This window comes from Sus scrofa, chromosome 7 (assembly GCF_000003025.6).
Source record: "Sus scrofa isolate TJ Tabasco breed Duroc chromosome 7, Sscrofa11.1, whole genome shotgun sequence".
Taxonomy (NCBI): Eukaryota; Metazoa; Chordata; class Mammalia; order Artiodactyla; family Suidae; genus Sus; species Sus scrofa.
The window spans coordinates 34,155,891-34,183,560 of NC_010449.5; the positions used below are offsets into that span (position 1 = coordinate 34,155,891).

General features: G+C 39.8%; 1 protein-coding gene across 1 annotated transcript; it reads right to left on the reverse strand.

Moving 5' to 3' along the window:
- GLO1 (glyoxalase I) lies at positions 304-27,670 on the reverse strand. The gene is made up of 6 exons (XM_001927957.5): positions 27,491-27,670; positions 10,986-11,068; positions 6,948-7,088; positions 5,878-5,945; positions 4,804-4,893; positions 304-1,780 (listed from the first exon to the last, which is right to left on the reverse strand). The coding sequence occupies exons 1-6, from the start codon at positions 27,572-27,574 to the stop codon at positions 1,692-1,694; spliced, it is 555 nt and encodes a 184-aa protein (XP_001927992.1). The 5' UTR covers positions 27,575-27,670; the 3' UTR covers positions 304-1,691.

Below are 27,670 nucleotides of genomic sequence, written 5' to 3' on the forward strand. Positions count from 1 at the left end.
CTGCTCCTCTCCAAAAGGTGAAACTGGTCTTCACTAGTTCCCACAACTCACTCTTGATATTTGACCTTTTTCTCTGCAGTTTTCCCACCAAAATCCTTTATCCTTATTTACTTTGCTGTTCTCACCTTCCCCACCCTTCCTTATTCATAAAAACTATCTGCTTTGCAGGATGTACAGAATTACAGCTATTCCTAGTTCTCAATGAGTCTTTAGACCTCTTCAAATCCTTGCAGGAACCCCCAAGAGCAGCTTTTTTTCTCTCCCAAGAAAGAACGTGCAGGATAGAAGTTTACAAATTAAGCATAGTCTTACCTAAAGTTTGATTTTATTTCAGTTTATAAGTACTGCTATTTGTTTGAATTGCTCACAGAAATCCATTCCATCCAAAAAGGAAATGCAAAGTGCTGCTGTGTGCTATCAGTGTAAGCACAATTGGCATGGCCTATCCAAAGGTCTTCCACTGGAGTCTGGAAAATCTAAATGTAATTAAACCACAAACTGGATGTTCTTATTACTTGGGCCATAAGAGATTTTCAAAATCAGTTTGGTTTTTAAAACCCATCAAATGTCATTCATGGGAGGGAAGACGACTGAGCCGATTTTTGATAATCAGTTATGTTATCACTGAACATAACTGATCCTAAATGATTACTGGGATCTGGAAGACCTTGGGGTAGGGGCTCTTCACAACATAAGCACTACCTGTACAGGAACAACCGAGCATCCCCAGAGCACTCGTGTGCTCCTGACTTCCTCCATTGCTTCTTCGCTCACTATGGTGCTCAGGCTCAAAAGCTGAGACGACAACACTTAAACTCACTGAAGGTTTTTACAAAGAAGACTATGGAAGAGGTATGGTGAGGCACTAACATTTGAGGTACAATCTAAATACTAAGAATGATGATGAAATCATTGAGTACTTGAGTCTGTTTACACTACCTTGGATCCAATCAAGTTATTTTGCATACCTAGCCTGCTTTCTATCTCACAGGATACTGGGAAGGATTAAGCAGATAAAGTATGTGACACCCTAGCCCAGCTTCTGCATTCCTAGTATATAATATTCCTATCCTCCTCCCCACCCAAAATAAAGAGGTTAGACCTTAAACTTTGAGAGGACTTTGTAAAGAAGAAATTCGTTTTTCTATCAGCATCCTTGTCAGCATGATTCTGAATTTCTCCCAAGAGTAATTTCCTTTATAAACTTTATACTACTTGAAATATACATGAAATTTCATTTTTGCTCAGTGTTCTTTACTTTCCATTGTGAAAAGTTACTTCTGAGGAACTGAAACCCCAGAAGGTAACCAGAGAAAAAACATGTTATATGGGTTTTTTTTGAAAATGATGATTCAAAGGCAGATTTGTAGACTTGTATCTTTTTTAGGAGAAAGAAAGCAAATGCAGCCTCTGAAGGGAATTGTTCTAATTATTGCCTTAAAAAGTAAAGTTATACAACTATATTCAAGGACATAAGACAAAGCACTGCTATAAAACCAGAATGACTGAACAGTTAGGTGAAAAACATAGCTAAAATGGGAAAGGGAAATGGGCTTAAGAATAATTTGAATTGGGACCACGATCCATCTAGTCTTAAATGCTTCTGTTATCTCAATATCTTGAATCACACTGTTTCCTTTTTACCTTCCACAATGTCTCCACTGAAATCTCAAAGCAGTATTCTCATAGAACTAAATAATAGTTATCATATTGTTAGGATTCAAAATTTCGATCCAGTAGCCATCAGGATCTTGAATAAATGCCAAGCCTTTCATTTTACCTGTAAGACAAAATGATTTTCATTACTGAAAAGACTTTAAAATACATTTTTTATTAATTCAAATTTTAACTTGTATTTTAGTTAACTATTTTTTTCTTTTTTGGCCACCCCATGGTAAATGAAGTTCCTGGGCCAGGGATCAGATCAGAGCCACAATTGCAACCTAAGCCTCAGATGTGGCAACACTGGATCCTTAACCACTGTGCTAGGCCAGGGATCAAACCCACATCCCAGGACTCTCAAGACACCACCATCAATCCCATTGCACCACAGTGGGAATTCCAACATTATTTTGTTTGTAAGTTTTTTGTTTTTTTTTTCCCCCCAGCTGCACCCACAGCATATGGAAGTTCCTGTGACAGGGACTGAATCTGAGCTGCAGCCACCACAGAGACAATGTTGGATTCTTAACCTGCTGAACCACAGCAGGAACTCCTTTTAGTTTTAACATTAAAAAATTCTGTTGTTAGTGTTGCCCAGATGCACGATTTTCAGAATGACACATTTTATCTTCTATACATAGCTGTAAACTGACCATCCTAAAATAAACTGTGGAACAGGCAACATCTTTTAGGTATTGGCCATTTACTTCATCTTCATGATATCGCTTCATGGTATTGATTGAGTGGTCACAGAAAATGTCTTATTTTAAAGAGGAAGAAGAAAAGAGGTAGGTGCTCAAGGGAACATGTAGCATGGCTTATGTACACAGCCGAAGGACCCGATGCTTGGGTCATACACTATTCTATGTAACCCCAAGCTCTGCCAATCAGATTCTTTCTCCCAGGAATTCATACCCAGGATTGAGAGGTTAGTAAGTCTAATAGCAGAGTTTTGCTTAAATAGAAAAATGCAACCTCAGAAATTTATTTTGGCACCAAGATATTGAATTAGTTTGACTTCTATCTCTGGCTCCTCTCCCCAAGATCAACTCCAGAGAAACACAGATGGAAAATGGGAAAAAAAAAAAAAAAGTACAGTATGCTAGGGTGGTAGCTGGGGAGAGAGAAGGTGGAGATGGGGTGATTGTTTTAACTTGCTTTGTGAGGAAGGGGATACTTTTGTTCTGGACCAGAAGGCAGTCCATCATGGCTGAGGAAGAATAAACAGAAGTTTTGTTAGTTTGGCTCTTGCTCCTCCCAGTGCCTTGAGCATCAGCATACCTACCCCCACAATGTGGGGGGTTCAAACTATTGGTTCAGATGTCCTCAGGGGTAAATAAGGGCCATACAGAAGCCCTGTGCCTGTGAGGAACTAAGAAAAACAAGTGGGTACCAACTGATCTCCCCGAGCTTTTATTTTCTACACAACCAGGTGAGGGAATGACAATCCCAGGACATCTTGTACTAATACTACTTCTCTCTCGGGAACAAAGCGGGAAGAGGATCTGACCACAGAATGTGAAGCGTGTGTTTTCTCTCTGCCCAGCCCATCTCCCTGAGATCATTTGGATTTTTAAGGACTGAGGTCTGGCCTTCCCTCATTCATACTGTGTGTGATGACTGGTATAGCCTGGTATAGCTAGTAGCTTCAGTTAAAACAAAACCAAAAAGCTAAAACTCTCTGAGACCAAAATTACAAGAATTTGAGGAATATAATCATAAAAAAACATAATAGATCATAGATTCAAACAGAAGAACAAACATTAGATTAATGGACCAAGAATCCTTAAAATATGTAAAAGCAATGAGGAATATTACATATAATCAATATGAAACAAGGACAAGAAAATATTAAGGGAACCAGGCAAAAATTAGGGATCAAAATTATCATAGCTGAAATGAACAAACAAGAGACAAGAATACAAAAGACGAATATACAGACAGAGGCATCTGAAGAAAAATTATCTAATTGGTATGCTAGTTTGAAGGAATCTCCCTGAAGGAAGGCAAGGACAAAGAAATAACAAATATAAAAAGCTCCTAGAACAAAACAGAATATACAAAGGGGCACAAATTAGCAGATTTTTCAGCAGCAATGCTGGTTGGAAAAATAAGACAACAGAGTTGTATTTTCAAGATTAAAGGAAAATAAACCTAAGATTTTATAGTCAACAAAACTGTCATTCATATATAAAAGCATGGTTCTTGGGCATAAAGAGTCTCAAGAATTTTGTCTCACAAACCCTTTGAAAACAGTTTTGGTCGATGTACTTAATAATGGGACAAAAAAAAAATCCAAAGATGCTGTAAGAGATATACGGAGAAAAATATAGACTTTGATATATTTATCATCTTTAAAAAAACACCAAGGCCAAAGAAAAAAGAAATCAACAATATCCCAGCCTTGGCACAACACTGTACATCAACTATACTTTAATTAAAAAAAAAAAATCCCAGCTTGAGTAATAATAACATATTGATAATGGAAGTAGAGGGAGCAACGTCTTTTCTTATGAGGGAGGAGGAACTTCGGATATCTCTTAATTGAAAAAAAAAAAGAAAGGATTGAAATGAAATAGTAAAATATTTCAAATGAAAACTGAAATATAAATTGTGATGGCAAAAACAGATCTAGGTAAAATAATTATAATACATGTAAATCCAACAAAGTCCAGATATATACTATGTCAAGAGACATACCTAAAGCATGCAGAGGTTGTAAAAAGATGAAAAAGAAATACCAGGCAATTATTAACTGAAGGGACGTGATGTTGTTACAGACACGGCAGGTGAAATAGGCTTTGGGGCTTACTTTGGGGTGGCTCGATATACCCGAGGTGGTGAAAGCTGGTGGCCACTGAGAGAACAGCAGGCTTGAGGGGTGGGAAAGGGAGCCTGAGTCTTTGATGACTCTCCAGACCCCGCGACTAGTTCCTTGTGAAGCCACCCAAGGTGCTGCCTTTCAGTTACCTAAGAAAGCCGGTATTCTTCCATTGATTTCCCTTCTTTCTTTAAGCTGGTGGGAACAGACTTCAAAGTTACTTGCAGCCGAAACAGTTTTCCTTCTATAGTACCCTCTGTGGGTGCTTAGTAACGTTACATAACTAAAGAGAGGTCTAAGGAAACAAGTCCCAGACTCACCATCATCAGGTTTCTTCACAAATTTGACTCCTAGTTCTTCAAATCTTTTACAAGCACCGTGAACATCAGGAACAGCAATTCCAATGTGACCTTAGGTAACCAACCCCAAAACAAGGCAGAGAAAAAGAAGAAATAATTGAAACAGGGTATCCATGTGCCACAAGTGGCTTCTAGAACTAGTGTATTTTAAAACATAAAGCATCCAAAAACAGACTGAATCAAGTTGGTTCAAAACTTATAATATATTAAAGAACAAGAATCTAACTTGCTGGGTATGATATATTAATCAGTTGCTGCAAATTATAAATTATTTGAAATCTAAGCCCCAAATTGGCTCATATATAGTTCAATCGGTTAAGAATAACTTACATCAATAAAGAGTAACCATTTATTCATGCTTAATAGGCTTATTGTTGACACTGACTATATTATAGCAGCAAGTTTAAGCTGGTAATCCTGTCATCTTGATGAGAGATTTTAGATCAAGATTTCAGGGAGTTTCCCATATTGCCTCAGTGGAAACGACTCCAAACCCAACTAGTACCCATGAGGATGGGGGTTCCATCCCTGGCCTCACTCAGTGGATCAAGGATCTGGCATTGCCATGAGCTGTGGTGTAGGTCACAGACGCAGCTGGGATCCAGTGTTGCTGTGGCTGTGGTGTAGGCTGGCAGCTGCAGCTTCAATTCGACTCCTAGCCTAGTAACTTCCATATGCCACAAGTGGGGCCCTAAAAACAAACAAACAAAAAGATTTCAGACAAGAAGTATACAGCTAGCTGACATCAGGATTATTATTAACCATCATTTCTGTGTTTGTTTTTTAAATTAAAAAGTCTACTGGAAATATAATACTGAGACTGAAAAGCAAAATCATTGTGAGAGTGACTATAAAGCTTAGACTGAGATGATGAAATTAAATAACTCTTCAATAAAATTATTTGTGGAAAATGAAAATAACCATACTCCTAATAAACTGATTGTACCTAATGTTTTAGATTAATTAGAGTCATTAATAGGTAAACAATGCAATCACACAAATCCATGTATTTTATATACAAATAGGCAAACATACCAAATCCCCGAGGATCTGAATTGCCACTGTGGTAACTCTGGCTCTCATCGTCTTCAGTGCCCCAATTGCTACAAAAGGAGGGAAAACATAATTACAAATGACCTAGAAAACAGATATTCTGAAAAGAAAGTTCAACACTTTTTGAAATCACGTAGCACGTAAATATGCTACTTGGTCTAATTTCTGCAAGTGAAAAAATTAAATTTTCAACTACAGAAAGGGCAAACGGGCAAAAAATAATAATATTAACCAGACTGAAGAAAACAGTAAAACCAGGCATCTGGATAAGAACAATAACAATAATAATATCAACTATCATTTATTGTGCTAAGTATATAAATTCAATCCTCAAAACAGCTCCATAGGCTAGATTTGAGAATCTCTATTCTACAAATGCAACTGTCACTCAGGAAGGTGGTATAACTTCTTTAGGGTCACAAAACTATTGTCAGAGCCAAGATTCATGTCCAGCTCTGTCTGATTCCACAGAGCTGTTGTGAATCAAGGGACATATTAAATCACGTACCCAGAAATAAATGCTCTTCTGTTACTATAGGGTACACAGAAACAGCATAAAGAATAAAAAAGAAAGGGAATGCTTATTTCAACATTTAAAAATTATGAAGACCTGGAAGTTCCCTTGTGGCTCAGGGGGTTAAAGAGCCAGTGTTGCCACAGCTGTGGCACAGGCCATGGTGGGTTTGATCCCTGGCCTGGGAACTTCCATGTGCCACAGGTGCAGCCAAAATTAAAAAAAAAAAAATCATGAAGACCTTAGTTGTGGTACCTGAACATGTGTCAGGTACAGTTTGAAAGACATCTTGCCATTTCAATCTCATATGCCCTATTTGAAAGGCAAATGATTTCACTTGCCCCACCTGCGCCACCTACACCATAAGAACAATGCAAAAACCGTAAGATCCAAGAAAAAACACTCAAACATACTGCTACAAATGGGAAGTGATTAGGTAGACCTGGCTTGAATTAAGCTGATAAATGAGAGGAAAAAGTTTAAAAAATAAGCTTCAAAAATGTAGACTATATATTAAAAAAAGCCCACTCATACTCACTGTGTCAGTTCAAGCGTAGCTTTTCTGGAGAATGCCCATGCTGCTTTTTCACTTTTATCTTTTGGGATGTCATTTTTATCCTCATAAGCCAAGAAATAGAGTGAAAATTTCATAGTGGGAAAATCTAATTTTTGGAGTAGCCTGAAATTAAACAAGACTGACTCAATTAACAGGAAAAGCTGATTCATGCTAAAATCAATATGACAATATTCAAGTTCTACTAAGAGTAAGAACTGTGCATAGTTGAGTCTGTTGTAGTACAAAAAGGAAAAATCAGTGAAAAAGTCTCATTAAAAAACTTACCTGTAAATATCAATGAAATAAATCCTTTAAAAACATAAACTTATAATTCATCAATTCTTCAATAATAAAAATTAACTAGATTCATGATACTTGTTTATAAATGGCAAAAGACATCTTTAAAAGAAAATTTTATTTTTAGTGAAAAATATAATAAATCACACCTTATTGTTCTTTCAGATATATGGCATTCAGTTAATAAATTCATTGAATTCTTACTATGACAAAACTTCTAGGGGAAGAAATTGAGGATAGGTGTTAAGAGAGAAAGACAGGTTAGTATCCCTGAAGACCTGAATGTCAACCATAAAGTGGTTAACAGTATCAAATACTGCAGAAAGGTCAGACCAGATGAAGTCTGAGAAGAGGTGGCTAGATATGGAAAGGCCCTGTGAGGGCAGCTTTTAGCAGCATAGGGAATGGGAAGGGAGCCAGTAAAATAGAAGGTGTGGGGCTATCTGTATAGATGGTCATGACGATGGGAAAGATGACAAGAGAGCAAAAGGCAAGAATTCTCGCAGAAGAGAGAAAACGTAAGCTTTTGTGTAGGTTGTGGGGAAAGAGCAGTGGAAAAGGAAAGACTGGTAATGAGTTCTGAAAAGATTTACTGAAGTTGTGGCCTCTAAAGTGAGTTTGAAGAGTGGGAGATTATTTTGCAAGGAGTAGGGTAAAATGAGGATGCACACGATACAATTTACCTTAGATTATGGAGGATTAAATGCTCAAAGATAACCTCATTTAAAATTAGTAAGGGGGGAGTTCCTACTGTGGCACAGAGGAAACGAATCTGACTAGTATCCATGAGGATGCGGCTTCTCCCTGGCTTTGCTCAGTAGGTTGGGGATCTGGTGTTGCCGTGGGCTGTGGTGTAGGTAACAGACATGGCTTGGATCCCGTGTTGCAGTGGCTATGGCACAGGCCGGCCACTGCAGCTCCAATTTGACCCCTAGCCTGGGAACTTCCATGTGCTGCAGGTGTGGCCCTAAAAAGAACACCACCAACAACAACAAAAAAATCAGTAAGAGGGAATGGTTGGAACAGAGCAAATGGAAAGTTTCTAGAGGTTGTTTTTTTTTGGTCTTTTTGTCTTTCTAGGGCTGCACCCTCAGCATATGGAGGTTCCCAGGCTAGGGGTCCAATCAGAGCTGTAGCCTACACCAGAGCCACAGCAATGCAGGATCCGAGCCGCATCTGCAACCTACACCACAGCTCACGGCAACGCTGGGTCCCCAACCCACTGAGTGAGGCCAGGGATCATCATGGATGCTAGTTGGGCTCGTTAACTCCAAAAGTTTCTAGAGATCTGTTCCAAATCTTTTTTATTTATTTATTTTTTAAGGCCATACCTGCAGCATATGGAAGTTCCCAGGCTAGGAGTTGAATTGGAGTTGCAGCTGCCAGCCTACACCACAGCCACAACACTGGATCCAAGCCATGTCTGTGACCTACGCCACAGCTTGCAGCAATGCTGGATCCTTAAGTGAGGCCAGGGAGTGAACTTGCATCCTCATGGACACTATGTTGGCTTCTTAACCAGCTGGGCCACAATGGGAACTCCCTATTCCAAATCTTAATGATTATTGCTATATGATATTCCTTGGCTCACTAAGATCTGTACACTGACTTACCACAAATAAGATTTACTTGGAGTTCCTGTCATGGCACGGCAGTTAACAAACCCAATTAGTATCCATGAGGATGCGGGCTTGATCCCTGGCCTTGCCCAGCGGGTTAAAGAATTGGGGTTGCTGTGAGCTGCGATGTAGGTCACAGACATGGCTTGGATCCTGCGTTGCTATGGCTGTGGTGTAGACTAGTGGCTTCAGGTCCGATTTGACCCTGAGCCTGGGAACCTCCATATGCTGCAGGTACGGCCCTAAAAAGACAAAAAAAAAAAAAAAAAAAGATTTACTCTAACATGTTTATAATGAAGTATCAAACACCTCAAATGCTTTAATTATCAAAAACTACCTTTGCACCTACAAAGAAGATTGACTGAGCCTTGCAGACCAATCAGATGGAAACCAGAAGACCTGAACCTGTTATAACTTGCTTTTGTCAGCTGAACTGAGATATTTCAGTATAATGTCAAGTTGCACTCTATTTGGGGGCTCTTTAAAAACAAGATCAATACTGGAGTCAATCAGACCTGGATTCAAATTCCAGCTCTGCTACATGCCCACTGTGGAACTGGGGGCCAGTATGTTAATGGCTTTAAGCTTTGGTAAGCTATCCCATAAGCTTACTGTGAAGACTCAATGATATAACATATAAAGTGCCATGGAGGTCCCATCATGGCCCAGCGGAAACGAATCTGACTAGCATTCATGAGGATGCAGGTTCGATCCCTGGCCTTGCTCAGTGGGTTAAGGATCTGACATTGCTGTGAGCTGTGGTGTAGATCGCAGACATGGCTCGGATCTGGCATTGCGGTGGCTGTGGTGTAGGCTGGCAGCTACAGCTCTGATGTGAGCCCTAGCTTGGGAACCTCCATATGCCGCAAGTGCAGCCCTAAAAAGACACACACACATACACACACACACACACACACACACACACACACAAAATAAATAAAAAATAAAAGCAGCATATTAAAAAAAAATAATAACAACATAAAGTGCCTGGCAAATAGCAGGCGTTCAAGAAATGTGTTTTCATTCCGTCCTTTAAATATGTCATAAATATATGCAAAACCACTTTTTCTGGAAAGAATTAGAAGAAACTATTAACAGCAGTTAGCTTTGAAGAGAAGGACTGGGAAAGGGAGGCTGTCACTTTTCACTTTGCATTTCTCAGAAGTGGCCACATTTTCTAAACAGAGCTATATACTGTATTACTTGAAGTTTTCTCTCAATGTCAATGGAGGTTACGTAGGCAGTAAATCAAAGATCATTTTATTCTTTATGTATCTATGTTACCAAAAACAAACAATACCCTCATGTTATTTAGGGAAACAAAATCAAGAAAAGTAAGTGTCTCAAGGAGTACACGATCAATAGACAGTCCCTCTTCAGCAAAGGAGACCACAGCCTATTCAATGGCATAGGTGGCCAATTTTAGGTAGACTCATCCATATTCTGAGTAATGTGTCTTTCTAGTGCTATCTTTTCTGAAGCAAATAAGAGGTTAAAAGTGGCCATAATGGAGTTCCCGTGTGGCGCTGTGGTTAACGAATCCGACTAGGAACCATGAGGTTGCGGGTTCGGTCCCTGCCCTTGCTCAGTGGGTTAACGATCCGGCGTTGCCGTGAGCTGTGGTGTAGGTTGCAGACGCAGCTCGGATCCCGAGTTGCGGTGGCTCTGGCGTAGGCCGGTGGCTACAGCTCCGATTCAACCCCTGGCCTGGGAACCTCCATATGCCTCGGGAGCAGCCCAAGAAATAGCAACAACAACAACAACAAAAGACAAAAGACAAAAAGACAAAAAAAAAAAAAAAAAAAAAAAAAAGTGGCCATAATACCAAACACTCTGGACACATTAGGGATTTAACTGGCAACTCTCAGAGAGAAGGGAGTTAGAAATAAAGCAAGTATTAGTGTCTTGCTGCCCAGTGAGCCTGGCTGGGATTGAGGAGAGGAACCTGACAGAAGCCCTGGTCAGTCTAGTCTCCTGGCGCAAAAGGACTTTTGTGACCCTTGAAGCAAATTCTAATCCATTTTTCAACAGATCTGAAAACATTCCCTATATTTGCAAAGCTATGTATTTAAACATTACAGGCCCCAATAAACAGTTTACTTACGTCATTCCAAGAATTCTAGTATAAAAATCCAATGACTTCTTAGGATCCTTAATTCGAAGCATGGTCTGCTGAAAAAGAAAATCCTAAGGAGAAACAGTATATGTTAAACACCTTTATTTTACCACTTATAATTTTTACACAACATTAATTGTGCTTTCTGTAATAGGACAGTAAAAGTCCTACTGTTTAAGATGAAAGTAAACAGTATCATGGCTTTATTACTTCTGTTCCGTCTATAAAGGCTACACTCAAATCCATGTGCCTTAGGCACACAATTTTTTTTTTCAGTCTAGATTCTCTGCCCAGGTACTGTAGAACAAATTCAACAACCCTGTTTATATGCTTAGTCCTATCCTTCCTATCCCTATACTTTTGCTACAGTCTTTCTAAAAAGCAATTTGGATCCCAAGGGTCTTAAAGAGTTCCTAGTCATTGATCAAGATGTTCCCCTTCTAAAAATCTACCTAAGGAAATAATTAGATACTCCAACAATGATTTACGTATAAAGATATTCATCACAACATTTACACAGTAACTATGTGCCAGATAGTGCTCTAAATGATTTACAGAAATTAAGTCAGAAAATCTTCACAAGAACCCTATAAGACATGTATTAAACCATCCTCATTTTATGCTGAGAGAGTAAATGGCAGAGAAAAAACTTCAGCCCAGTTTGGTTCCAAAGTCCTTGCTTTCAACCACCTTGCTAAACTGCCTCTAACAATGAAGAAACAGTTAGATAAATTATGACAGCCATAACAGAATGAATGAAGACATTTAAAATGCTGCTTGAGAAGTATACCAAATGGCATGGAACATGCACATGGTATATTAAGTTTAAAAAGTAGAATACATATATGGATACATTGTTTTCTGTCACATGCTATTAAGATTAACAACATTCTTTTTTTGGCCATGCTTTCAACATATGGAAGTTCCCAGGCCAGGGATTGAACCTGCATCACAACAGTGACCCAAGCTGTTGTACTGACAATGCTGGATCCTTAACCCTCTGGGCCACAAGAGAACTCCCAAAATGACATTTCGAAAGCAACATTAAAGCTTTTAATTTTATTATCTATTAACAAGGCAACGTATTTTTTTTTTCATGACTGCACCTGCTCCCAGGCCAGGGATTAAATAAAAGCCACAGCTGCGACCTGCACCATAGCTGTGGCAATGCTGGATCTTTTAACCCACTGTCCCAGGCCATGGATCGAACCCATACCTTCACAGTGACCCAAGCAGCTGCAGTCACATTCCTAACCCACTGTGCCATGGAACTCCAACATAACTATGTATTATAGTTGTTTAAATACATATACACAAAAGTATATTTAAAATTAACTTTAAAAAGTCTACAAATAGTAATTAATACTGAATTCTGTGCTTAAGAGTTGCTAAGTGAGTTGTTACCACACACACACACAAAAGGTAACTACATGAGGTGATACATGCATTAACTAACCTTATCATGGCAGTGATTTCACAATACATATATGAAGTCACATGTTCTACCCCCAAACTTACAGGTTATATGTCAAATGTATCTCAATAAATTGGAAAAAATAGTTTAAAAAAGATAATGGGGAGTTCCCGTCGTGGTGCAATGGTTAACAAATCCGACTAGGAACCATGAGGTTGCGGGTTCGGTCCCTGCCCTTGCTCAGTGGGTTAACGATCCGGCGTTGCCGTGAGCTGTGGTGTAGCTTGCAGACGCGGCTTGGATCCTGTGTTGCTGTGGCTCTGGCGTAGGCCAGTGGCTACAGCTCCAATTCGACCCCTAGCCTGGGAACCTCCATATGTTGCGGGAGTGGCCCAAAGAAATAGCAAAAAAAAACCCTCAAATACCATTTATAACTTTAAAAAAGGTCTATTCATGGCAAAAAGATTAAAGGTATAGACAAACAGCAGATTTATTTTTTTAAAAAAGAGGCTTCGGAATACCCTTTGTGGCTCAGTGGTTGATGAGCCTGACTAGGATCCATGAGGTTGCGGGTTTGATCCCTGGCCTCACTCAGTGGGTTGGGGATCTGGCGTGCTGTGAGCTGTAGTGTAGGTCACAGCTGTAGCTCCGACTCAACCCCTAACCTGGGAACCTCCATATGCCTCGAGTGCGGCCCTAAAAAACAAAAAACTCAGAGGCTTATAAATCCTTTGTTGCCAAATTATTATTTAGATGATATAAAGAACAAGCAGGGCTTACTTTTAATAAGATGATCAAGTTATATTATGCCCAGGTAAGTTTTCTTTTTATCAATAAAATATTGTTACCCCTCTGTTACTTCTGGTTAACACTTGAATGATCATGAAAGTTCCTTTATTTTTTTGGTCTTTTTAGGGCCGCACCCATGGCATGGCATATGGAGGTTCCCAGGCTAGGGGTCCAATCAGAGCTGTAGACGCCGGCCTACGCCAGAGCCACAGCAACACAGGATCCAAGCTGCGTCTGAGACCTACCCCACAGCTCATGGCAACGCCGGATCCTTAACCCACTGAGCAAGGCCAGGGACCGAACCCGAAACCTAATGGTTACTAGTCAGGTTCGTTAACCACTGAGCCTCGACGGGAACTCCAAAAATTCCTTTCTTTAAAAGTTCCTTGAAAATCACTGTTTATTGCCATGGTTCTAAAACACTGTTTAAAATATATCTTGTGTTTAAAAAAGTAACACTTATGTTAATGTCTTGGTCTTATCAGACAGTTCTTAACTTTGATTTTCCCTTATTATGCTCTAAATTCTGAACAATAAAAGCAAGATGTCTTTTCTGCCCAAACTCTTTGAGTTTACTGGGAAAATTATTCAGTAACAAAAACTGCCCCTTTGCCTCATAAAAAGGAAGAATAATAGATATAATCAGATTTTTTTGGAGCGGGGGTGGGAGGGATTCTCCAAATTTAATTAACCTGTGAAAAGACTTTATAAAGATACAAACAAGGATGTCTCTAGCACATGTTCTATGTGCCTACAATACAATCTTGACAAACTATAAAAGAGGGCCAAAATCCCTTTAAGCACCTCTAAATGGATTTTTTTTTAATATATAAAAAAAAAAAGACATAAGCTTAGGTAAAGCTTTATTTTTACCTATGGATATCCAATTGCTCCAGCACCATTTGTTGAAAAAGCTATCCTTTCTCCACTGAACTGCTTTTACATTTTTGTGAAAAGTCTGTTAGGCTTATTGGTGTGGGTCTATTTCTGGGTTCTCTACTCTTTTCCACTGATCCATATCCATCTCTTTGCCAATACCACAAAGTCATAATTACTATAGCTATATAGTAGGTCTTAAAATCAGGCAGACTGGTTCCTCCCACCTTATTATTTCAAAATTTAGTTATTCTTATTTGCCTTCCAAATAAATTTTAGAATAATCCTGACTATATCTTATAAAAGGTTTGACAGACACCATGTATTAAATGTGTATGCCAATTTGTGGAGAGTTGACAGCTTTGCTATGAGAAGTCTTCCATACACATCGGATAGATTTATTCCTGGGTATTTAATTTTGTTGAGCACCTGTAAATGGTATTATATTTTTAATCTTGGTATTCATGTGTTCTTTGCCATATAGAAAAATACAATTAATTTTTGTATATTTATCATGTATCCTGCAACTGTGTGGAATTTATTAGTTCAAGAAGTTTAGGTTCCTCAGGATTCCCTGTGTTGACAATCATGTCATCTGCAAATACAGTTTTATTTCTCCTTTCTAACCTGTTATTTCCTTTTCTTGCCTTACTGAACTGGCTAGAACTTCTAGCACTATATTGAATAAGAGTAGTGAGAGCAGACATTTTTGCCTTGTTCCTCAAAATTAGGTGGAAAGCATCACCATTCAGTATAATAGATAGTTTTTAAGTTTTTTCTAATAAATGCTCTTTATTAAGTTAAAGAAGATCCCCTCTATTCCTATCTTTTCTGATTTTTTGCTTTTTAGGGCCGCACCCACAGCATGTGGAAGTTCCCAGGCTAGGGGTTGAACTGGAGCTACAGCTCCTCGTGCATGCCACAGCCACAGCCACACAGGATCCAAGCTGCATCTGTGACCTACCGCATAGTTCATAGCAATGCTGGATCCTTAACCTACTAAGCGAGGCCAGGAATCTAACCTGTATCCTCATGGATACTAGTCAAGTTTGTTACCACTGAGCCACAATGGGAACCCCCTGAAAACAAATTTTTAAAATCATCAATGGTGTTGAATTTTGTCAAATGCTTTTTCTGCATCAACTGATATGATCATGTGACTTTTCTTGAGCCTCCTAGTATGGTGGGCATCTGTGATTGATTTTTGAATATTGAACCAGCCTTGCATACCTGGAATAAACCCCACTTGGTCATATGTAATTTTTTTTACATATCACTGAATTCTATTTGCTAACATTTCATCATGGATTTTTACATCCATCTTCATGAAGGGTACTGAACTGTAATTTCCCTTTTTTTGTATTGTTTTCATCTGGTTTTGGTATCAGGATAATACTAGCTTTATAAAATGAATTGGAGGTGCTTCATCAGCATAGTAGGTAGTATGCCAGTCTCATAAAATGAGTTGGGAAGTATTCTTTCTTCAATTTTCTTGAAGGGATTGTGTAGAATTGATGTTAATTCTTTAATGTTTGCCAGAATTCTCCAGTGAAATCATCTGGGCCTGGAAATAACTTTTTTTGAAGATTATTAATTATGAATTCAATTTATGTTATAGAGCTATTAAAATTATTTATTTCATATCAGGTAATTTATGGTAGCTGTTTTTCAGGGAATTGGTCCACTTCACGTAAGTTGCCAGATTTATGTATATAAAATTGTTTTCAGTATTTCCTTATCTTTCTGATGTCTGCAGTCTGTAGTGGTATCCCTTACTTCATTTCCTCATATTGGTAATTTGTGCCTTCTCTTTTCTTGTCAGTCTCAATACATGTTTGTTAATTTTATTGTTTTTTCCCCCAAAGAATCAGCTGTTTCATTGATTTTCTCTAATTTTTATTTTCAATTTCATTATTTCTGCTCTTTATTATTTCCTTCCTTCAGGTTATTTTGCTCTTCTTTTTCTAGATTCTTGAGGAGGGAACTTAAAACTACTGATCTGAGACATTTCCTTTTTTCTAATGTATGCATTTTATGCTATAAATTTCACTCTTAGCCCTGTCATAGTTGAGATTCTTTTTTCATTTTCATTCAGCTCATTGTGTTTTAAAAATCTCCCTTGAGACTTCCTTATTTATTTTAGTTGAATTACCTGTTGTGCCAGAAAGTTCCTCTTGATTCATGAATTATTTAGAAATGTATTAATCAGCTTTCAAGTGTTTGGAGATTTTCCTGTTACTTTTCTGTTACTGATTTCTAGTTTGATTCTATTGTGGTCAAACATACTCTGTATAATTCAATTATTTTAAATTTATTGTAGTTTTTAAGGGCCCATGATATGGTCTATTTTGATATGTCTTCTGTGGGCTCTTGAAAAAAATAAAGTGTACAGGCATACCTCAGAGATGATTTTGATACCATTGCATGAAGTGAGTATTACAATAAAATGAGTCATGAATTTTTTGTTTTTTCAGTGCATATATATGTTTACACTGTACTGTAGTCTATTAATTGTGCAATAGCACTATGTCTAAAAAACAATGTACATACCTAAAAATATTTTATTGCTAAAAATGCTAACCATGATGTGAACTCTCAATGAACTGTACATTGATCACAGATCATCATAACAAATATAATAATAATGAAAAAGTTCAAAAGACTGCAAGAATTACCAAAATGTGATACAGACAGAAGTGAGAAAATGCTGTTGGAAAATGGCACCAACAAACTTCCTCCATGCAGGTTGCCACAAATCTCCAAAATATAAAAAAACCTAGTATCTGCAAAGTGCAACAAAGCAAAGTGCAATAAAAACGTATGCTTAGCTATTACTGGGTGGTCTATAAATCTTGATTAGATCTTGTTTGTTGATGGTGTTACTGAATCTGTCTATATCCTTGCTAATTTTCTGTCAAGTTCTATCAATCATTGAGAGAGGAGTACTGAAGTCTCCAACTATAATTGTGAATTTGTCTATTTTCCCTTTCTATTATCAGTTTTTGTCTCACATATTTTTGCAGTTCTTTTGTTGGTACACATACATTTAGGGCTGCTATGTCTTCTTGGTCAACTGACTATTTTATCATTATATAATGTACTTCACTGTGATAATTTTCTTTGCTCCAGAGTCTACTTTATTTGAAACAACATAGCTACTACTACTTTCTTTTGACTGTTTGTATAATGTATATTTTTCCATCCTTTATACTTTTAACTTGCCTCTATCACGATGAACTTAATAAACATTGTGTATTCTCACCATTCCACCAAAAGACCATTGCCTCATCTCTCTCCCTCTCCTTGGGCCTCCTTATTCTCTGAGACACAGAAATACCGAAATTAGGCCAACTGATGAGCCTACAATGGCCCCTAGATGTTCAACTGAAAGGAAAAGTCACACATATCTCATTTTAAATCAAATGCTAGAAATGATTAAGGTTAGTGAGGAATGTGTATCAAAAGCTGAAATAGGCCAAAAGCTAGGCCTCTGGCACCAGCCAGCCAAGCTGTGAAAGCACAGGACAGTTTCTTGAAGGAAATTAAAAATGCTACTCTGGTGAACACACAAATGATAAGAAAGCAAAACAGTCTTATTGCTGATATGGTGAAAGTTTCAGTGGTCTGGAGAGAAAAGCAAATCAGGCACAACATTCCCCTAAGCCAAGGCTTAGTCCAGGACAAAGCCCTAACTTTCTTTAATTCTGTGAAGACTTAGAAAGGTGAGGAAGCTGCAGAAGAAAAGTTTGAAACTCAAAGAGGGTGATTCATGAGGTTTAAGAAAGGACGTCAGCTCCATCATATACATGTGCAAGGTGAAGCAGCAAGTGCTGATATAGAAGGTGCAGAAAATTATCCAGAAGATCTAGCTAAGATAATGAACAAACGTGGCTACACTAAACAACAGATTTTCAATGTAGACGAAACAGCCTTATATTGGAAGAAAATGCCATCTAGGACTTTTGTGGCTAGAGAGAAGTCAATGCCAGGCTTCACAGCTTCAAAGGACAGACTGACTTTTTTTTTCTTTTTAGGGCTGCACCTGTGGCATATGGAAGTTCCCAGATTAGGGGTTGAATTGGAGCTACAGCTGCTGGCTCATGCCACAGTCATAACAATGTGGAATCCAAGCCGTGTCTGCAGCCTACACCACAGCTTATGGCAACACTGGATCGTTAATTGACTGAGCAAGGCCAGGTATCGAACTCTCGTCCTTATGAATACTAGACGGGTTTGTTACTGCTAGGCCATGATGGAAACTCCCAGACTGACTCCTGTTATGGGTTAATGGAGCTGGTGACTTTAAGTTGGAGTCAATGCTCATTTACCATTCAGAAAATCCTAGGATCCTGGAGTTCCCATCGTGGCACAGAGGAAACGAATCCAACTAGGAACCAAGAGGTTGCAGGTTCGATCCCTGGCCTTGCTCAGTGGGTTAAGGATCCGGCGTTGCTGTGAGCTATGGTGTAGGTCGCAGACTCGGCTCAGATCTGGTGTTGCTGTGGCTGTGGCATAGGCCAGCAGCTACAGCTCTGATTTGACCCCTAGCCTGGGAACCTCCATATGCCGCAAGTGCAGCCCTCAAAAAGACAAAAGACAAAAAACCAAAAAAAAAAAAAAAAGAAAATCCTAGCATCCTTAGGAATTATGCTGAATATACTCTGCCTGTGATCTATAAATGGATCAAGAAAGTCTGGATAACAGCACATCTGTTTACAACATGGTTTACTGAATATTTTAAGCCCACTGCTGCGACTAATTGCTCAGATAAAAAGATTCCTTTCAAAATATTACTGCTCACTGACGGTGCACCTGGTAACCTAAGAGCTCTGATGGAGACGTACAACAAGATTAATATTGTTTTCGGCCTGATAACACAACATTCATTATGCAGCCCATGGGTCAAGGAATCATTTTGACTTTCAAGTCTTATTATTTAAGAAATACATTTCATAAGGCTAAAGCTGACGCAGATGGTGAATCCTCTGATTAATCTGGGTATAAACTAAGGCATTTTGGAATGGATTCATTCTAGATGCCCTTAAGAAAAGTCATGAGTTGTGGGAAGAGGTCAGAATATCAACATTAACAGGAATTTGGAAAACGCTGATTATAACTCTCATGGATGACTTTGAGAAGTTCAAGACATCAGTGGAAGAAGTAACTGCAGACGTGGTAAAAGTAACAAGAGAACTAGAATTATAAGTGGAGCCTGAAGATGTGACTGAATTTTTCATCTCATGATAAAATTTTAACTGGTGAGGAGTTGCTTCTTATGGCTAAGCAAAGAAAGTGGTTTCTGGAGATGGAATCTATTCCTGGTACAGATTCTATAAAGACTGTTGAAATAACAACAAAGAATTTAGACTATTACATAAACTTAGTTGATAAAGCAGTGGCAGGATTTGAGAGGGCTGATTCCACTTTTGAAAGAAGTGCCACTGTAGGCAAAATGCTATCAAACAGCACTACATGCTACGTAGAAATTATTTGTGATGGAGGAGTCAAGTGATGTGGCAAACTTCACTGTTGTCTTGTTTTAAGAAATTGCCACAGTTACCTCAGCCTTGAGCAACTACCATCTTGATCAGTCAGCAGCCATCAACACTGAGGCAAGATCTACCACCAGCAAAAAGATAATAACTCACCGAAGGCTCACATGATGGTTAGAGCCTTAAGTTAGTTATTTTTTTTTTTTGCCTTTTTTTTTTTTTTTTTTTTTTTTAAGGGCTGCACCTGCAGCGTATAGAAGTTCCCTGACTAGGGGTCTAAATGGGAGCTGCAGCTGCCAGCCTACTCTTCAGCCACAGCAACTTGGGATCCCAGCCGCACCTGCAGCAACCTCCACCACAGCTCATGGCAACACTGGATCCTTAACCCACTAAGGGAGGCCAGGGATCAAACCTGCATCCTCAGAGATAATAGTTGGGTTTGTAACCCTCTGTGCCACAACAGGAACTCCTTCAGTGAGTTATTTTTTAATGAAGGTATGCACATTTTTTGACATCATGTTATTATATACTTAATAGACTACAGTATAATATACATTTAACTTTTCTATGCACTGGGACATCAAAAATTCCCGTGATTTTCTTTATTGCAATATTTGCTTTGTTGTAGTGGTCTGGAACGGAACTCATAGTATCTCCAAGGTATACCTGTATGTAAAGTCCAGAGTTTTTAGGTAAAATTAGTAGGAGGGGTAGGGAAGAGTATGCATACTCCATCTTCCCAGGAAAAGTCTCTAAACGGATTTTATACAATTGCTCCTCACAATGGGATATGTTTGGTCACTATATGCCTGTTTTCAAAATAAAGCGAAACTTGTCAAAAAGCTACAACAATGGCAAAAAAAGTTGCTTGACTTTGTTTCCTACCTCTCAAATTCTCTTTCCAGTGATGGAGACACTCATTTCTCTAGAACTATTACTAAGGAGCTTCAGATATTACATCTTACTCGGAAGCAAAATTAAAATCTCCATTGCCTTCAGTCTTCAGAAAAGGGAAGTTTCAAATTTCTATTAGCCCAATTTTCAGAAATATTTACATTTCTTTGACCTGAGGTGTGTGTGTTTTGGCCTTAATAACAGGTCAATTATCTTTGGAGCCCATCAACTCTCAATGAGTTTTCCAACATCACCCACAGCAGACGGTGGTCTTAAGGCTCAACTAAACACTCAGATTTGCAAGACAACTGAAGGCTAAAACGGTACCAGTCAGGAAAACACAGCTTGCCAGCACAGCAGTATTAGGTGGTCCGGTTCAGCAGGAGTCCATAAAAGACTCCTCACGCTTGGGTGCAGGGAGAAGATTCACAAGGGATAGTAGTGGGAATCACCCTGGCGGAAAAGCCCTATGACCACAGGAGTCAATATATCTAGCAGCAACTCCACAGGCATAGTTTCCAGAATCTTTATAAGAGATGGTTTAGAGTCACTTAAGGAGTTTCTTCGTGGTCTAGCAGGTTAAGGATCTGGTGTTGTCACTGCTGTGGTACAGGATCAATCCCTGGCCTGGGAACTTTCTCATGTCATTGACACAGCCCTCCCCCACCCCCAGCCCCAAAAGTCACTGCATTCATGGAAGCCCAAAAGCTATAAGATATTTATAATTCTCCTTTGTAGATGCATTTTACCAGTCAAGTTATTTTTACCATAAGCAATACTACCAAGTAACAAACACTGTTTTTAATTGCTTGCTGGAAGAGCTGGAGTTAATCAAAAGCCAGATTCTCATCTAAAGGAAAAGGGCTTAACTCTTTACCTCTAGCTGTCATTTCTCCCACAAAACAGAAATGGATAGGAGTTCCCATGAGGCTCGGCAGATAAGGATCCAGTGTTGTCATTGCAGTGGCTTGAGTTGCTGCTGTGGCATGGGTTTGATCCCTGGCCTGGGAACTTCCACATGTTGTGAGTATGGCCAAAAATAAAAAGACAAAAACAAAATCCTCAGAAATGGATAAAGTTTTGATTTTTTCTGCTTTTTAAAAATCACATTTTCCTTCAGTGAGAGATCAGTTTGGAAAAAGAAGCCTATCTGAAGGGAACAAGACTGTTTTACCATGTGAAGCTAGAGCACGTGGCTGATGTACCATATGGTGCAATATATTTTTTTCTTTACTATCTTTTTCGTTATTACTTCTCTGACTCAGCCTATGTCAGAGAGTGATACTTGTTCCAGAAAATAGTTTGGCCACTCCTTCACTTATTCTATCTTATCTAAATTGATTTCATATGGTTCTTTCCTTCTTCCTATTCTGTAACTCAAGAGTCAACAACATACTTCAAGTATACTTACCCTGTAGATAAGGGAGACAAAAATAGCTAGGAGAAACAAAGGAAATTTTTTTTATTTTAAAAATTACTTTTGATATTATTAAACACATCTGCCAGAGTATTTGTACATCAGTTATGAGAAACAAGAAAATCCTAAAAGCACTCAGTATCATGAGGCTTTTCAAATCTCATGCAGAGAAAAAAACAAAAACAAAAAACCCACAAGTGTGACAGAAATAAGTCTTCAAGAGGCAATTATGATTCAAAGGTTAGTTCCACGACTGTTACCTTAAGTTATTACTTTTCATGAATCTCAGTTTTCACATCTTTGGAATGGGGATAAGTATAGTTTTCAGATGCTAGGACTGAGTTTAAAACTAAATGAGATATGAAGTTCCTGTCACAGTGCAGCAGAAACGAATGCGACTAGGAACCATGAGGTTGTGGGTTCAATCCCTGGCCTCGCACAGTGGGTTAAGGATCCAGCGTTGCCATGAGCTGTGGTGTCGGTCGCAGACATGGTTCAGATCAGGCGTTGCTGTGCCTGTGGTTTAGGCGAGCAGATGTAGCTCTGATTCGACCCCTAGCCTGGGAACCTCCATATGCCGCTGGTGCAGCCCTAAAAAAAACAACCAAAAAACCCCACTAAGTAGGATATTTAATCATTTGTAATAGAACATGATGGAAGATAATATGAGAACAAGAATTCATGTCCATGTATATGTGTATGACTGAGACACTTTGCTGTACAGCAGAAATTGATAGAATATTGTAAATCAACTATATTTTAATACTAAAAAAAAAATTAAATGGGATAATGCATGAAAGTACTTAGCACTGTGCCTGTCCCAGAGTAAGTTACTTGACTTACTATTGCTCTTGTTATTGTATAATACACCTCAGAGTTTCTACTACCAACTATTGCTTTTGATTCCCAAATCTGTATTCCCTAACCCATACCTCTAGCCTCAGCTGTGGAATGACCTCTCCATCAGCCTACTCAACATTTCCACCCGTGCCAAAATATCAAATTACTCAGAGCCCAAATTGACACTCCCTCCTAATACCCCTCAGGGAATATCTCTAGAATTCCTTGTTAGCTCAAGTCAGACACTTGGAGTTTTCACAGACTCCTTCCTCTCCACTCCCTTTGCAATCCTGTCCACCTATCAACTTGACTTGTCAGCTCAAGTCCCTCTGGAATCTTTCTCCTTGCCTTTCCAGTGGTCACTACCTTGCTCATGTCCTCACTACTTTCTGCTAGGGTGATCATCAAAGCCTCCCTGGTCTCTCTGCTTCTTGTAGGCTTATCCAAATGCAATCCAGAGTGATCTTCCTACAGTTCTACCAGACCCAGGTTCCTGTCGTGGCTTCAGTGGAAACAAATCTAACGAGCATCCATGAGGATGCAGGTTCAATGCCTGGCCTTGCTCAGTGGGTTAAGGATTCGGCATTACTGTGAGCTGTGGTGTAGGTCAGTAGCTATAGCTCCAATTGGACTCCTAACCTGGGAACCTCCATGTGTCTTGGGTGTGGCCCTAAAAAGACAAAAAAAAAAAAAAAAAAAAAAAAAAAAAGGCTACAAGACAGAACCTTCTATAATGACCCAACTGTGTCATTTCTGGGTTAAAAAACTGGCTCACAGCTTTTAGGAGAAAGTCCCCAAAGCAAGCATACATCTCAAACTTCATCTTTGGTTATCACTCCACTAAACTGGTCATCTTAAATGGTTTTGATTTCATACCTTCGTCAGTTTAATAAAAGAAGCACACATCCTCCCATAAATGTATGTTTATTTATTTAGCTCGTTTTTTTTGGTCTTTTTAGGGCTGCACTTGCTGCATATGGAAGTTCCCAGGCTAGGAGTCAAATTGGAACTGTAGCTGCCGGCCTATACCACAGACACAGCAACTCGGGATCCAAGCTGCATCTGCGACCTACAGCACAGCTCATGGCAATGCCAGATACCCAACCCACTGAGAGAGACCAGGAATGGAAACTGAATTCTCTCTCTCTCTTTTTTTTTTTTTGTTTTGTCTTTTCTAGGGCCAAGACACATGGAGGTTCCCAGGTTAGGAGTCCAATTGGAGCTATAGCTACTGACCCTCGGCATATGGAGGTTCCCAAGCTAGGGGTCTACTCGGAGCTGTAGCTGCTGGCCTACGCCAGAGCCACAGCAATGCGGGATCCGAGCCGCGTCTGCAACCTACACCACAGCTCTCGACAACGCTGGATCGTTAACCCACTGAGCAAGGCCGGGGATCGAACCCATAACCTCATAGTTCCTAGTCGGATTCGTTAACCACTGTGCCACCAAGGGAACTCTGAACCTGCATTCTCAAGGACACTAGTTGGGATCGTTATCACTAAGCCACGACAGGAACTCCCTATTCATATTTAAATTGTATATAAGTGTAAATATACTAATAAAACATACATATTATAAAATGTATTTACCAAATAGTAATGATCACAGGGTAAGAAAAACAAATGAACCTAACGAGAGAGAATGTTCGTATTTTCTTTGAGCATCCCAATGATTGTTTTGTGTACCTTCTCTTCACCTTCCAATGCCTATGACTTTGTCTCTTTGTGTACCTTTAGGTCCCTGTGTCAATTCTCCAACATCACTGTGCTTATATATATATATATATATATATATATACTATGATTCTCTCTGCCTGGAACAGTCATTCATCCACCTGGCCACTATCCCTCTTCCTTCCTCCTTTCCATTCTTCTTTTCCCCAACCCTTGCATACAACTCTACCAACTACCTCCTCTGCATTTGATAAAACTCAGTGTGTCACCAACACTGAAGGTTTTCCCTGACCCAATCACCTACCACTCAGATGGGAAGGGACTCCAGATAACTGTATCAAAGGACACTGTCAGAGACAGTAAAAAGAATGTATTTCAGGAGATCACTACTTGAGAAAAGAAGTATTTGGCCTTTACAAGGAAGTTAGCTAAGTCAGACTGCCCAGAATGCGGTGTGGCTGTACATTCTTTGATCGGTATGACAAAGATGCAAATGATCCACAAGAAAGTTGACTTTTTACCACCACTGCTGTCTCCTTTCCAAGCCAGACCTTATCACTTATCTCACCTTCTGGAAGAGACTTTTAGGTGTCCTTATCACCTCCAGGATTGGATCCCACAATTCTAGGCTACAGAATGATTTGAAACCCTGAACGGTTCACAAACTATATAAAATACAATTTCCTTATAAGTGACATTCAAAGCTCTCTTCATAATTTAGCTCCAACCTACCACTCTATAGTCTCCTCCACTACTGCTCCACTGCTTAGAAATAACCTGAACTCAAAACACATCACTCACCTCTCCAGAACATGCTCCACACTGCATCTTTGTGCCATCTCACTGCATTTTTGCTCAAAGTTTCCCCCACCTAGCGTGCCCTCCCATGTGAGGGCCTGGGCTCACTTTCACCTTCTGCTTGATGCACTCCCTGACACTCACAGTTGAAATACAACCTTGAATTGTATTGCTTTTCATAGTTTAGAGGACATCAATACGTTTTCTCTTAATGCTGCTTTTACGAACTCAGCCCGAGTGCCCTACTAAGATCACTGCAGACAGTGACAGAACAGGGGATTCAAACCTAAGTCTCTAGACTCCAAATACCCTGAGCATACATCATACCACAAATGCTATCTTTGAAAAATCTCAACCTCCTGTGCTCCCATGGCACTTTAATTTTTATTCTATTTTACTTTTGATGCTGCCATTGCATACAAAAGCTCCCGGGCCAGGGATCCATCCTGCGCCAGAGCAGCAATTCAAGCCACAGTAGTGACAATGCTGGATCCTTAATCCGCTAAGCCACATGGGAACTCCTTACAGCACTTTATATTTTCAATAGCACATAATCTTAGTTCCATTTTAGGTTAGAGGGTATGTTTGGTGAAGGGAGGAACTTCATCTTGTTCATCCCAGTATCTCCCAAGGTGCCTACCAAGCTCTTTGCAAGTGAACAGTGATCAGATGGAGTGAATTCACTTAGGTTTAACATTTTTTTACTTTTCTTCATGTCAGGTTCCAAAATTACTGCTGTAGTTAGTACTCTAGAAACAGAACAGGGTGGAAGCTAGGAGTGTGGACTTCTTCTTGGGCAAACTACTCAACACCTCTGTGCCACTGCCTCCTTATATGTAAAATGTAGATAATTATGTCTTCCTCACAGGGTTGTTGTGAGGATTAAATCAAGTAATGTACTTAAAATAACAAACCAGGGCCCGACACATTCAACATATGTATCAGCTACTACTACATACTCCTTTTATGTTCCCCACGTGGTGCCTCAAAAAATGCCTAAGGCCATAAAAGTTACTCCAAATAAAAAAAAATGAGATTGTATGCAGTGTAAATTAAGAATGCAAGGAACTAACTATATTCAATCAATTTTATAAAGCTAGCCTTGAAATCCGTTGTTTTTTTTTTTTAAATAGTCTAGTACATAAAAAGCTCAGTTATCTGGAACATTAATTTACTCTGACTCTACATTATGTGAAATAACTAGGTATTAACATTAGAGAGTATAAAAGTAAAATGAATGTGAGAAGAAATATATATATATATTTACTTCTTTCCCCTTTAATTTTGCAGTGACTAACATTTTTCCTAAGCTAAGTACTACCAGGTGCTAGTCAAAGGCTTTAGCAATTAGAAATGTCTGAAGCTTCACCCTGCAGGCAAAGAACAAGTAGGGACTAAAGTCACCTACTGGTTTTAGAGGTCCGTACAATGCACTAACCGATCTCCAAGGCATTTAGAACTTCCTGAGTCAAATGAATAATACTAAGGCGTTTACTGATAGTGCTGAGGACTTTGGGGTAAACCTCCGGAGCGGCTGCTGGGTTTAATCTTGACAATTCACGGAGGCACCACGCCCGAGCGAGTTACACTGACTCACCACAGACACGTTAAGCAAGCTGAAGGGATGAAAGCCTTCATCTACAACTGGTCATTCCTTTTACTGAGTCTCAGCTGCAAAGCGACGGTCAGTGAAGGAATTTCTAAGATTCCCTTCGGATCTAAGCTCTGCGATTCTGCGGTCTCCTGAGGCCACAGCACAAGTGCGGCCGAAAGCGACCGTAAAGGCCAATCGAAAGCCAAACTGTGGGCGCGGTTAAAGTCAGGAGCCATGAATTGGTTTGCAGGAGTTAAACCCGGAGCCAGGACAGTTACAGAAAAATGACCCAGGCTGGGAGGGACCGGCCCGTAACCTTCGAACCTAGACTGGAGGTCTGAAACTGCTCCTCTTACCAGCCCTGGCTACTGACCTAGGGAACATGCACACACACAGACAAGGGCTCTGATCCTGGCTCAGCCGTGGTTTCCAGTTACCATCCCAAACCAAACAAATCAAAGGAGGGTCGCGCGCGGTCTTTTAAAAAAACTTCAAGAGACGGATCATCCCCCTTTGGACACTACTGGCTCTCTTCCCAGCCCACTCCGGTCAGCCCAAAGCGGGCGGAGCTGCAGGGGTGGCCAGACGGTATTCGAATCACCCAGCCCAAGCTGGGCCTGGCTGAGCCCGGGGATCTGCTCCCTTCAGGGGGCCCCAGTCGCGCCACGCAGGGCTTCGACTCTGGAGAATTAGGTACTGCGCCCACCTTGGTGCTGGGGTCCGGGTCGGAGCAGCAGGCGAGGGCAGCCTCGTCGGTGAGGCCGCTGGACGCGAGCTGCGGTTCTGCCATGGCTAATTGCGTATCACCGAAGACGGTCCCCGAGAATGCAGCAGCCTCCCACAGCCGCCCCAAGCTCCCTCTAACCAGCGACCACGCGACGGCGCG

What these genes read in the sequence shown, in the direction of transcription:
- GLO1 (XM_001927957.5), bottom strand. Translation starts at nt 27,574, where the DNA reads ATGGCAGAACCGCAGCTCGCGTCCAGCGGCCTCACCGACGAGGCTGCC. An exon ending in GCTACGCTTGAACTGACACA is followed by an intron (nt 5,946 to 6,947) that starts GTGAGTATGAGT and finishes CTCCTTTTGTAG; the next exon opens with CAATTGGGGCACTGAAGACG. An exon ending in TGTGAAGAAACCTGATGATG is followed by an intron (nt 1,781 to 4,803) that starts GTGAGTCTGGGA and finishes TTTGTCTTACAG; the next exon opens with GTAAAATGAAAGGCTTGGCA.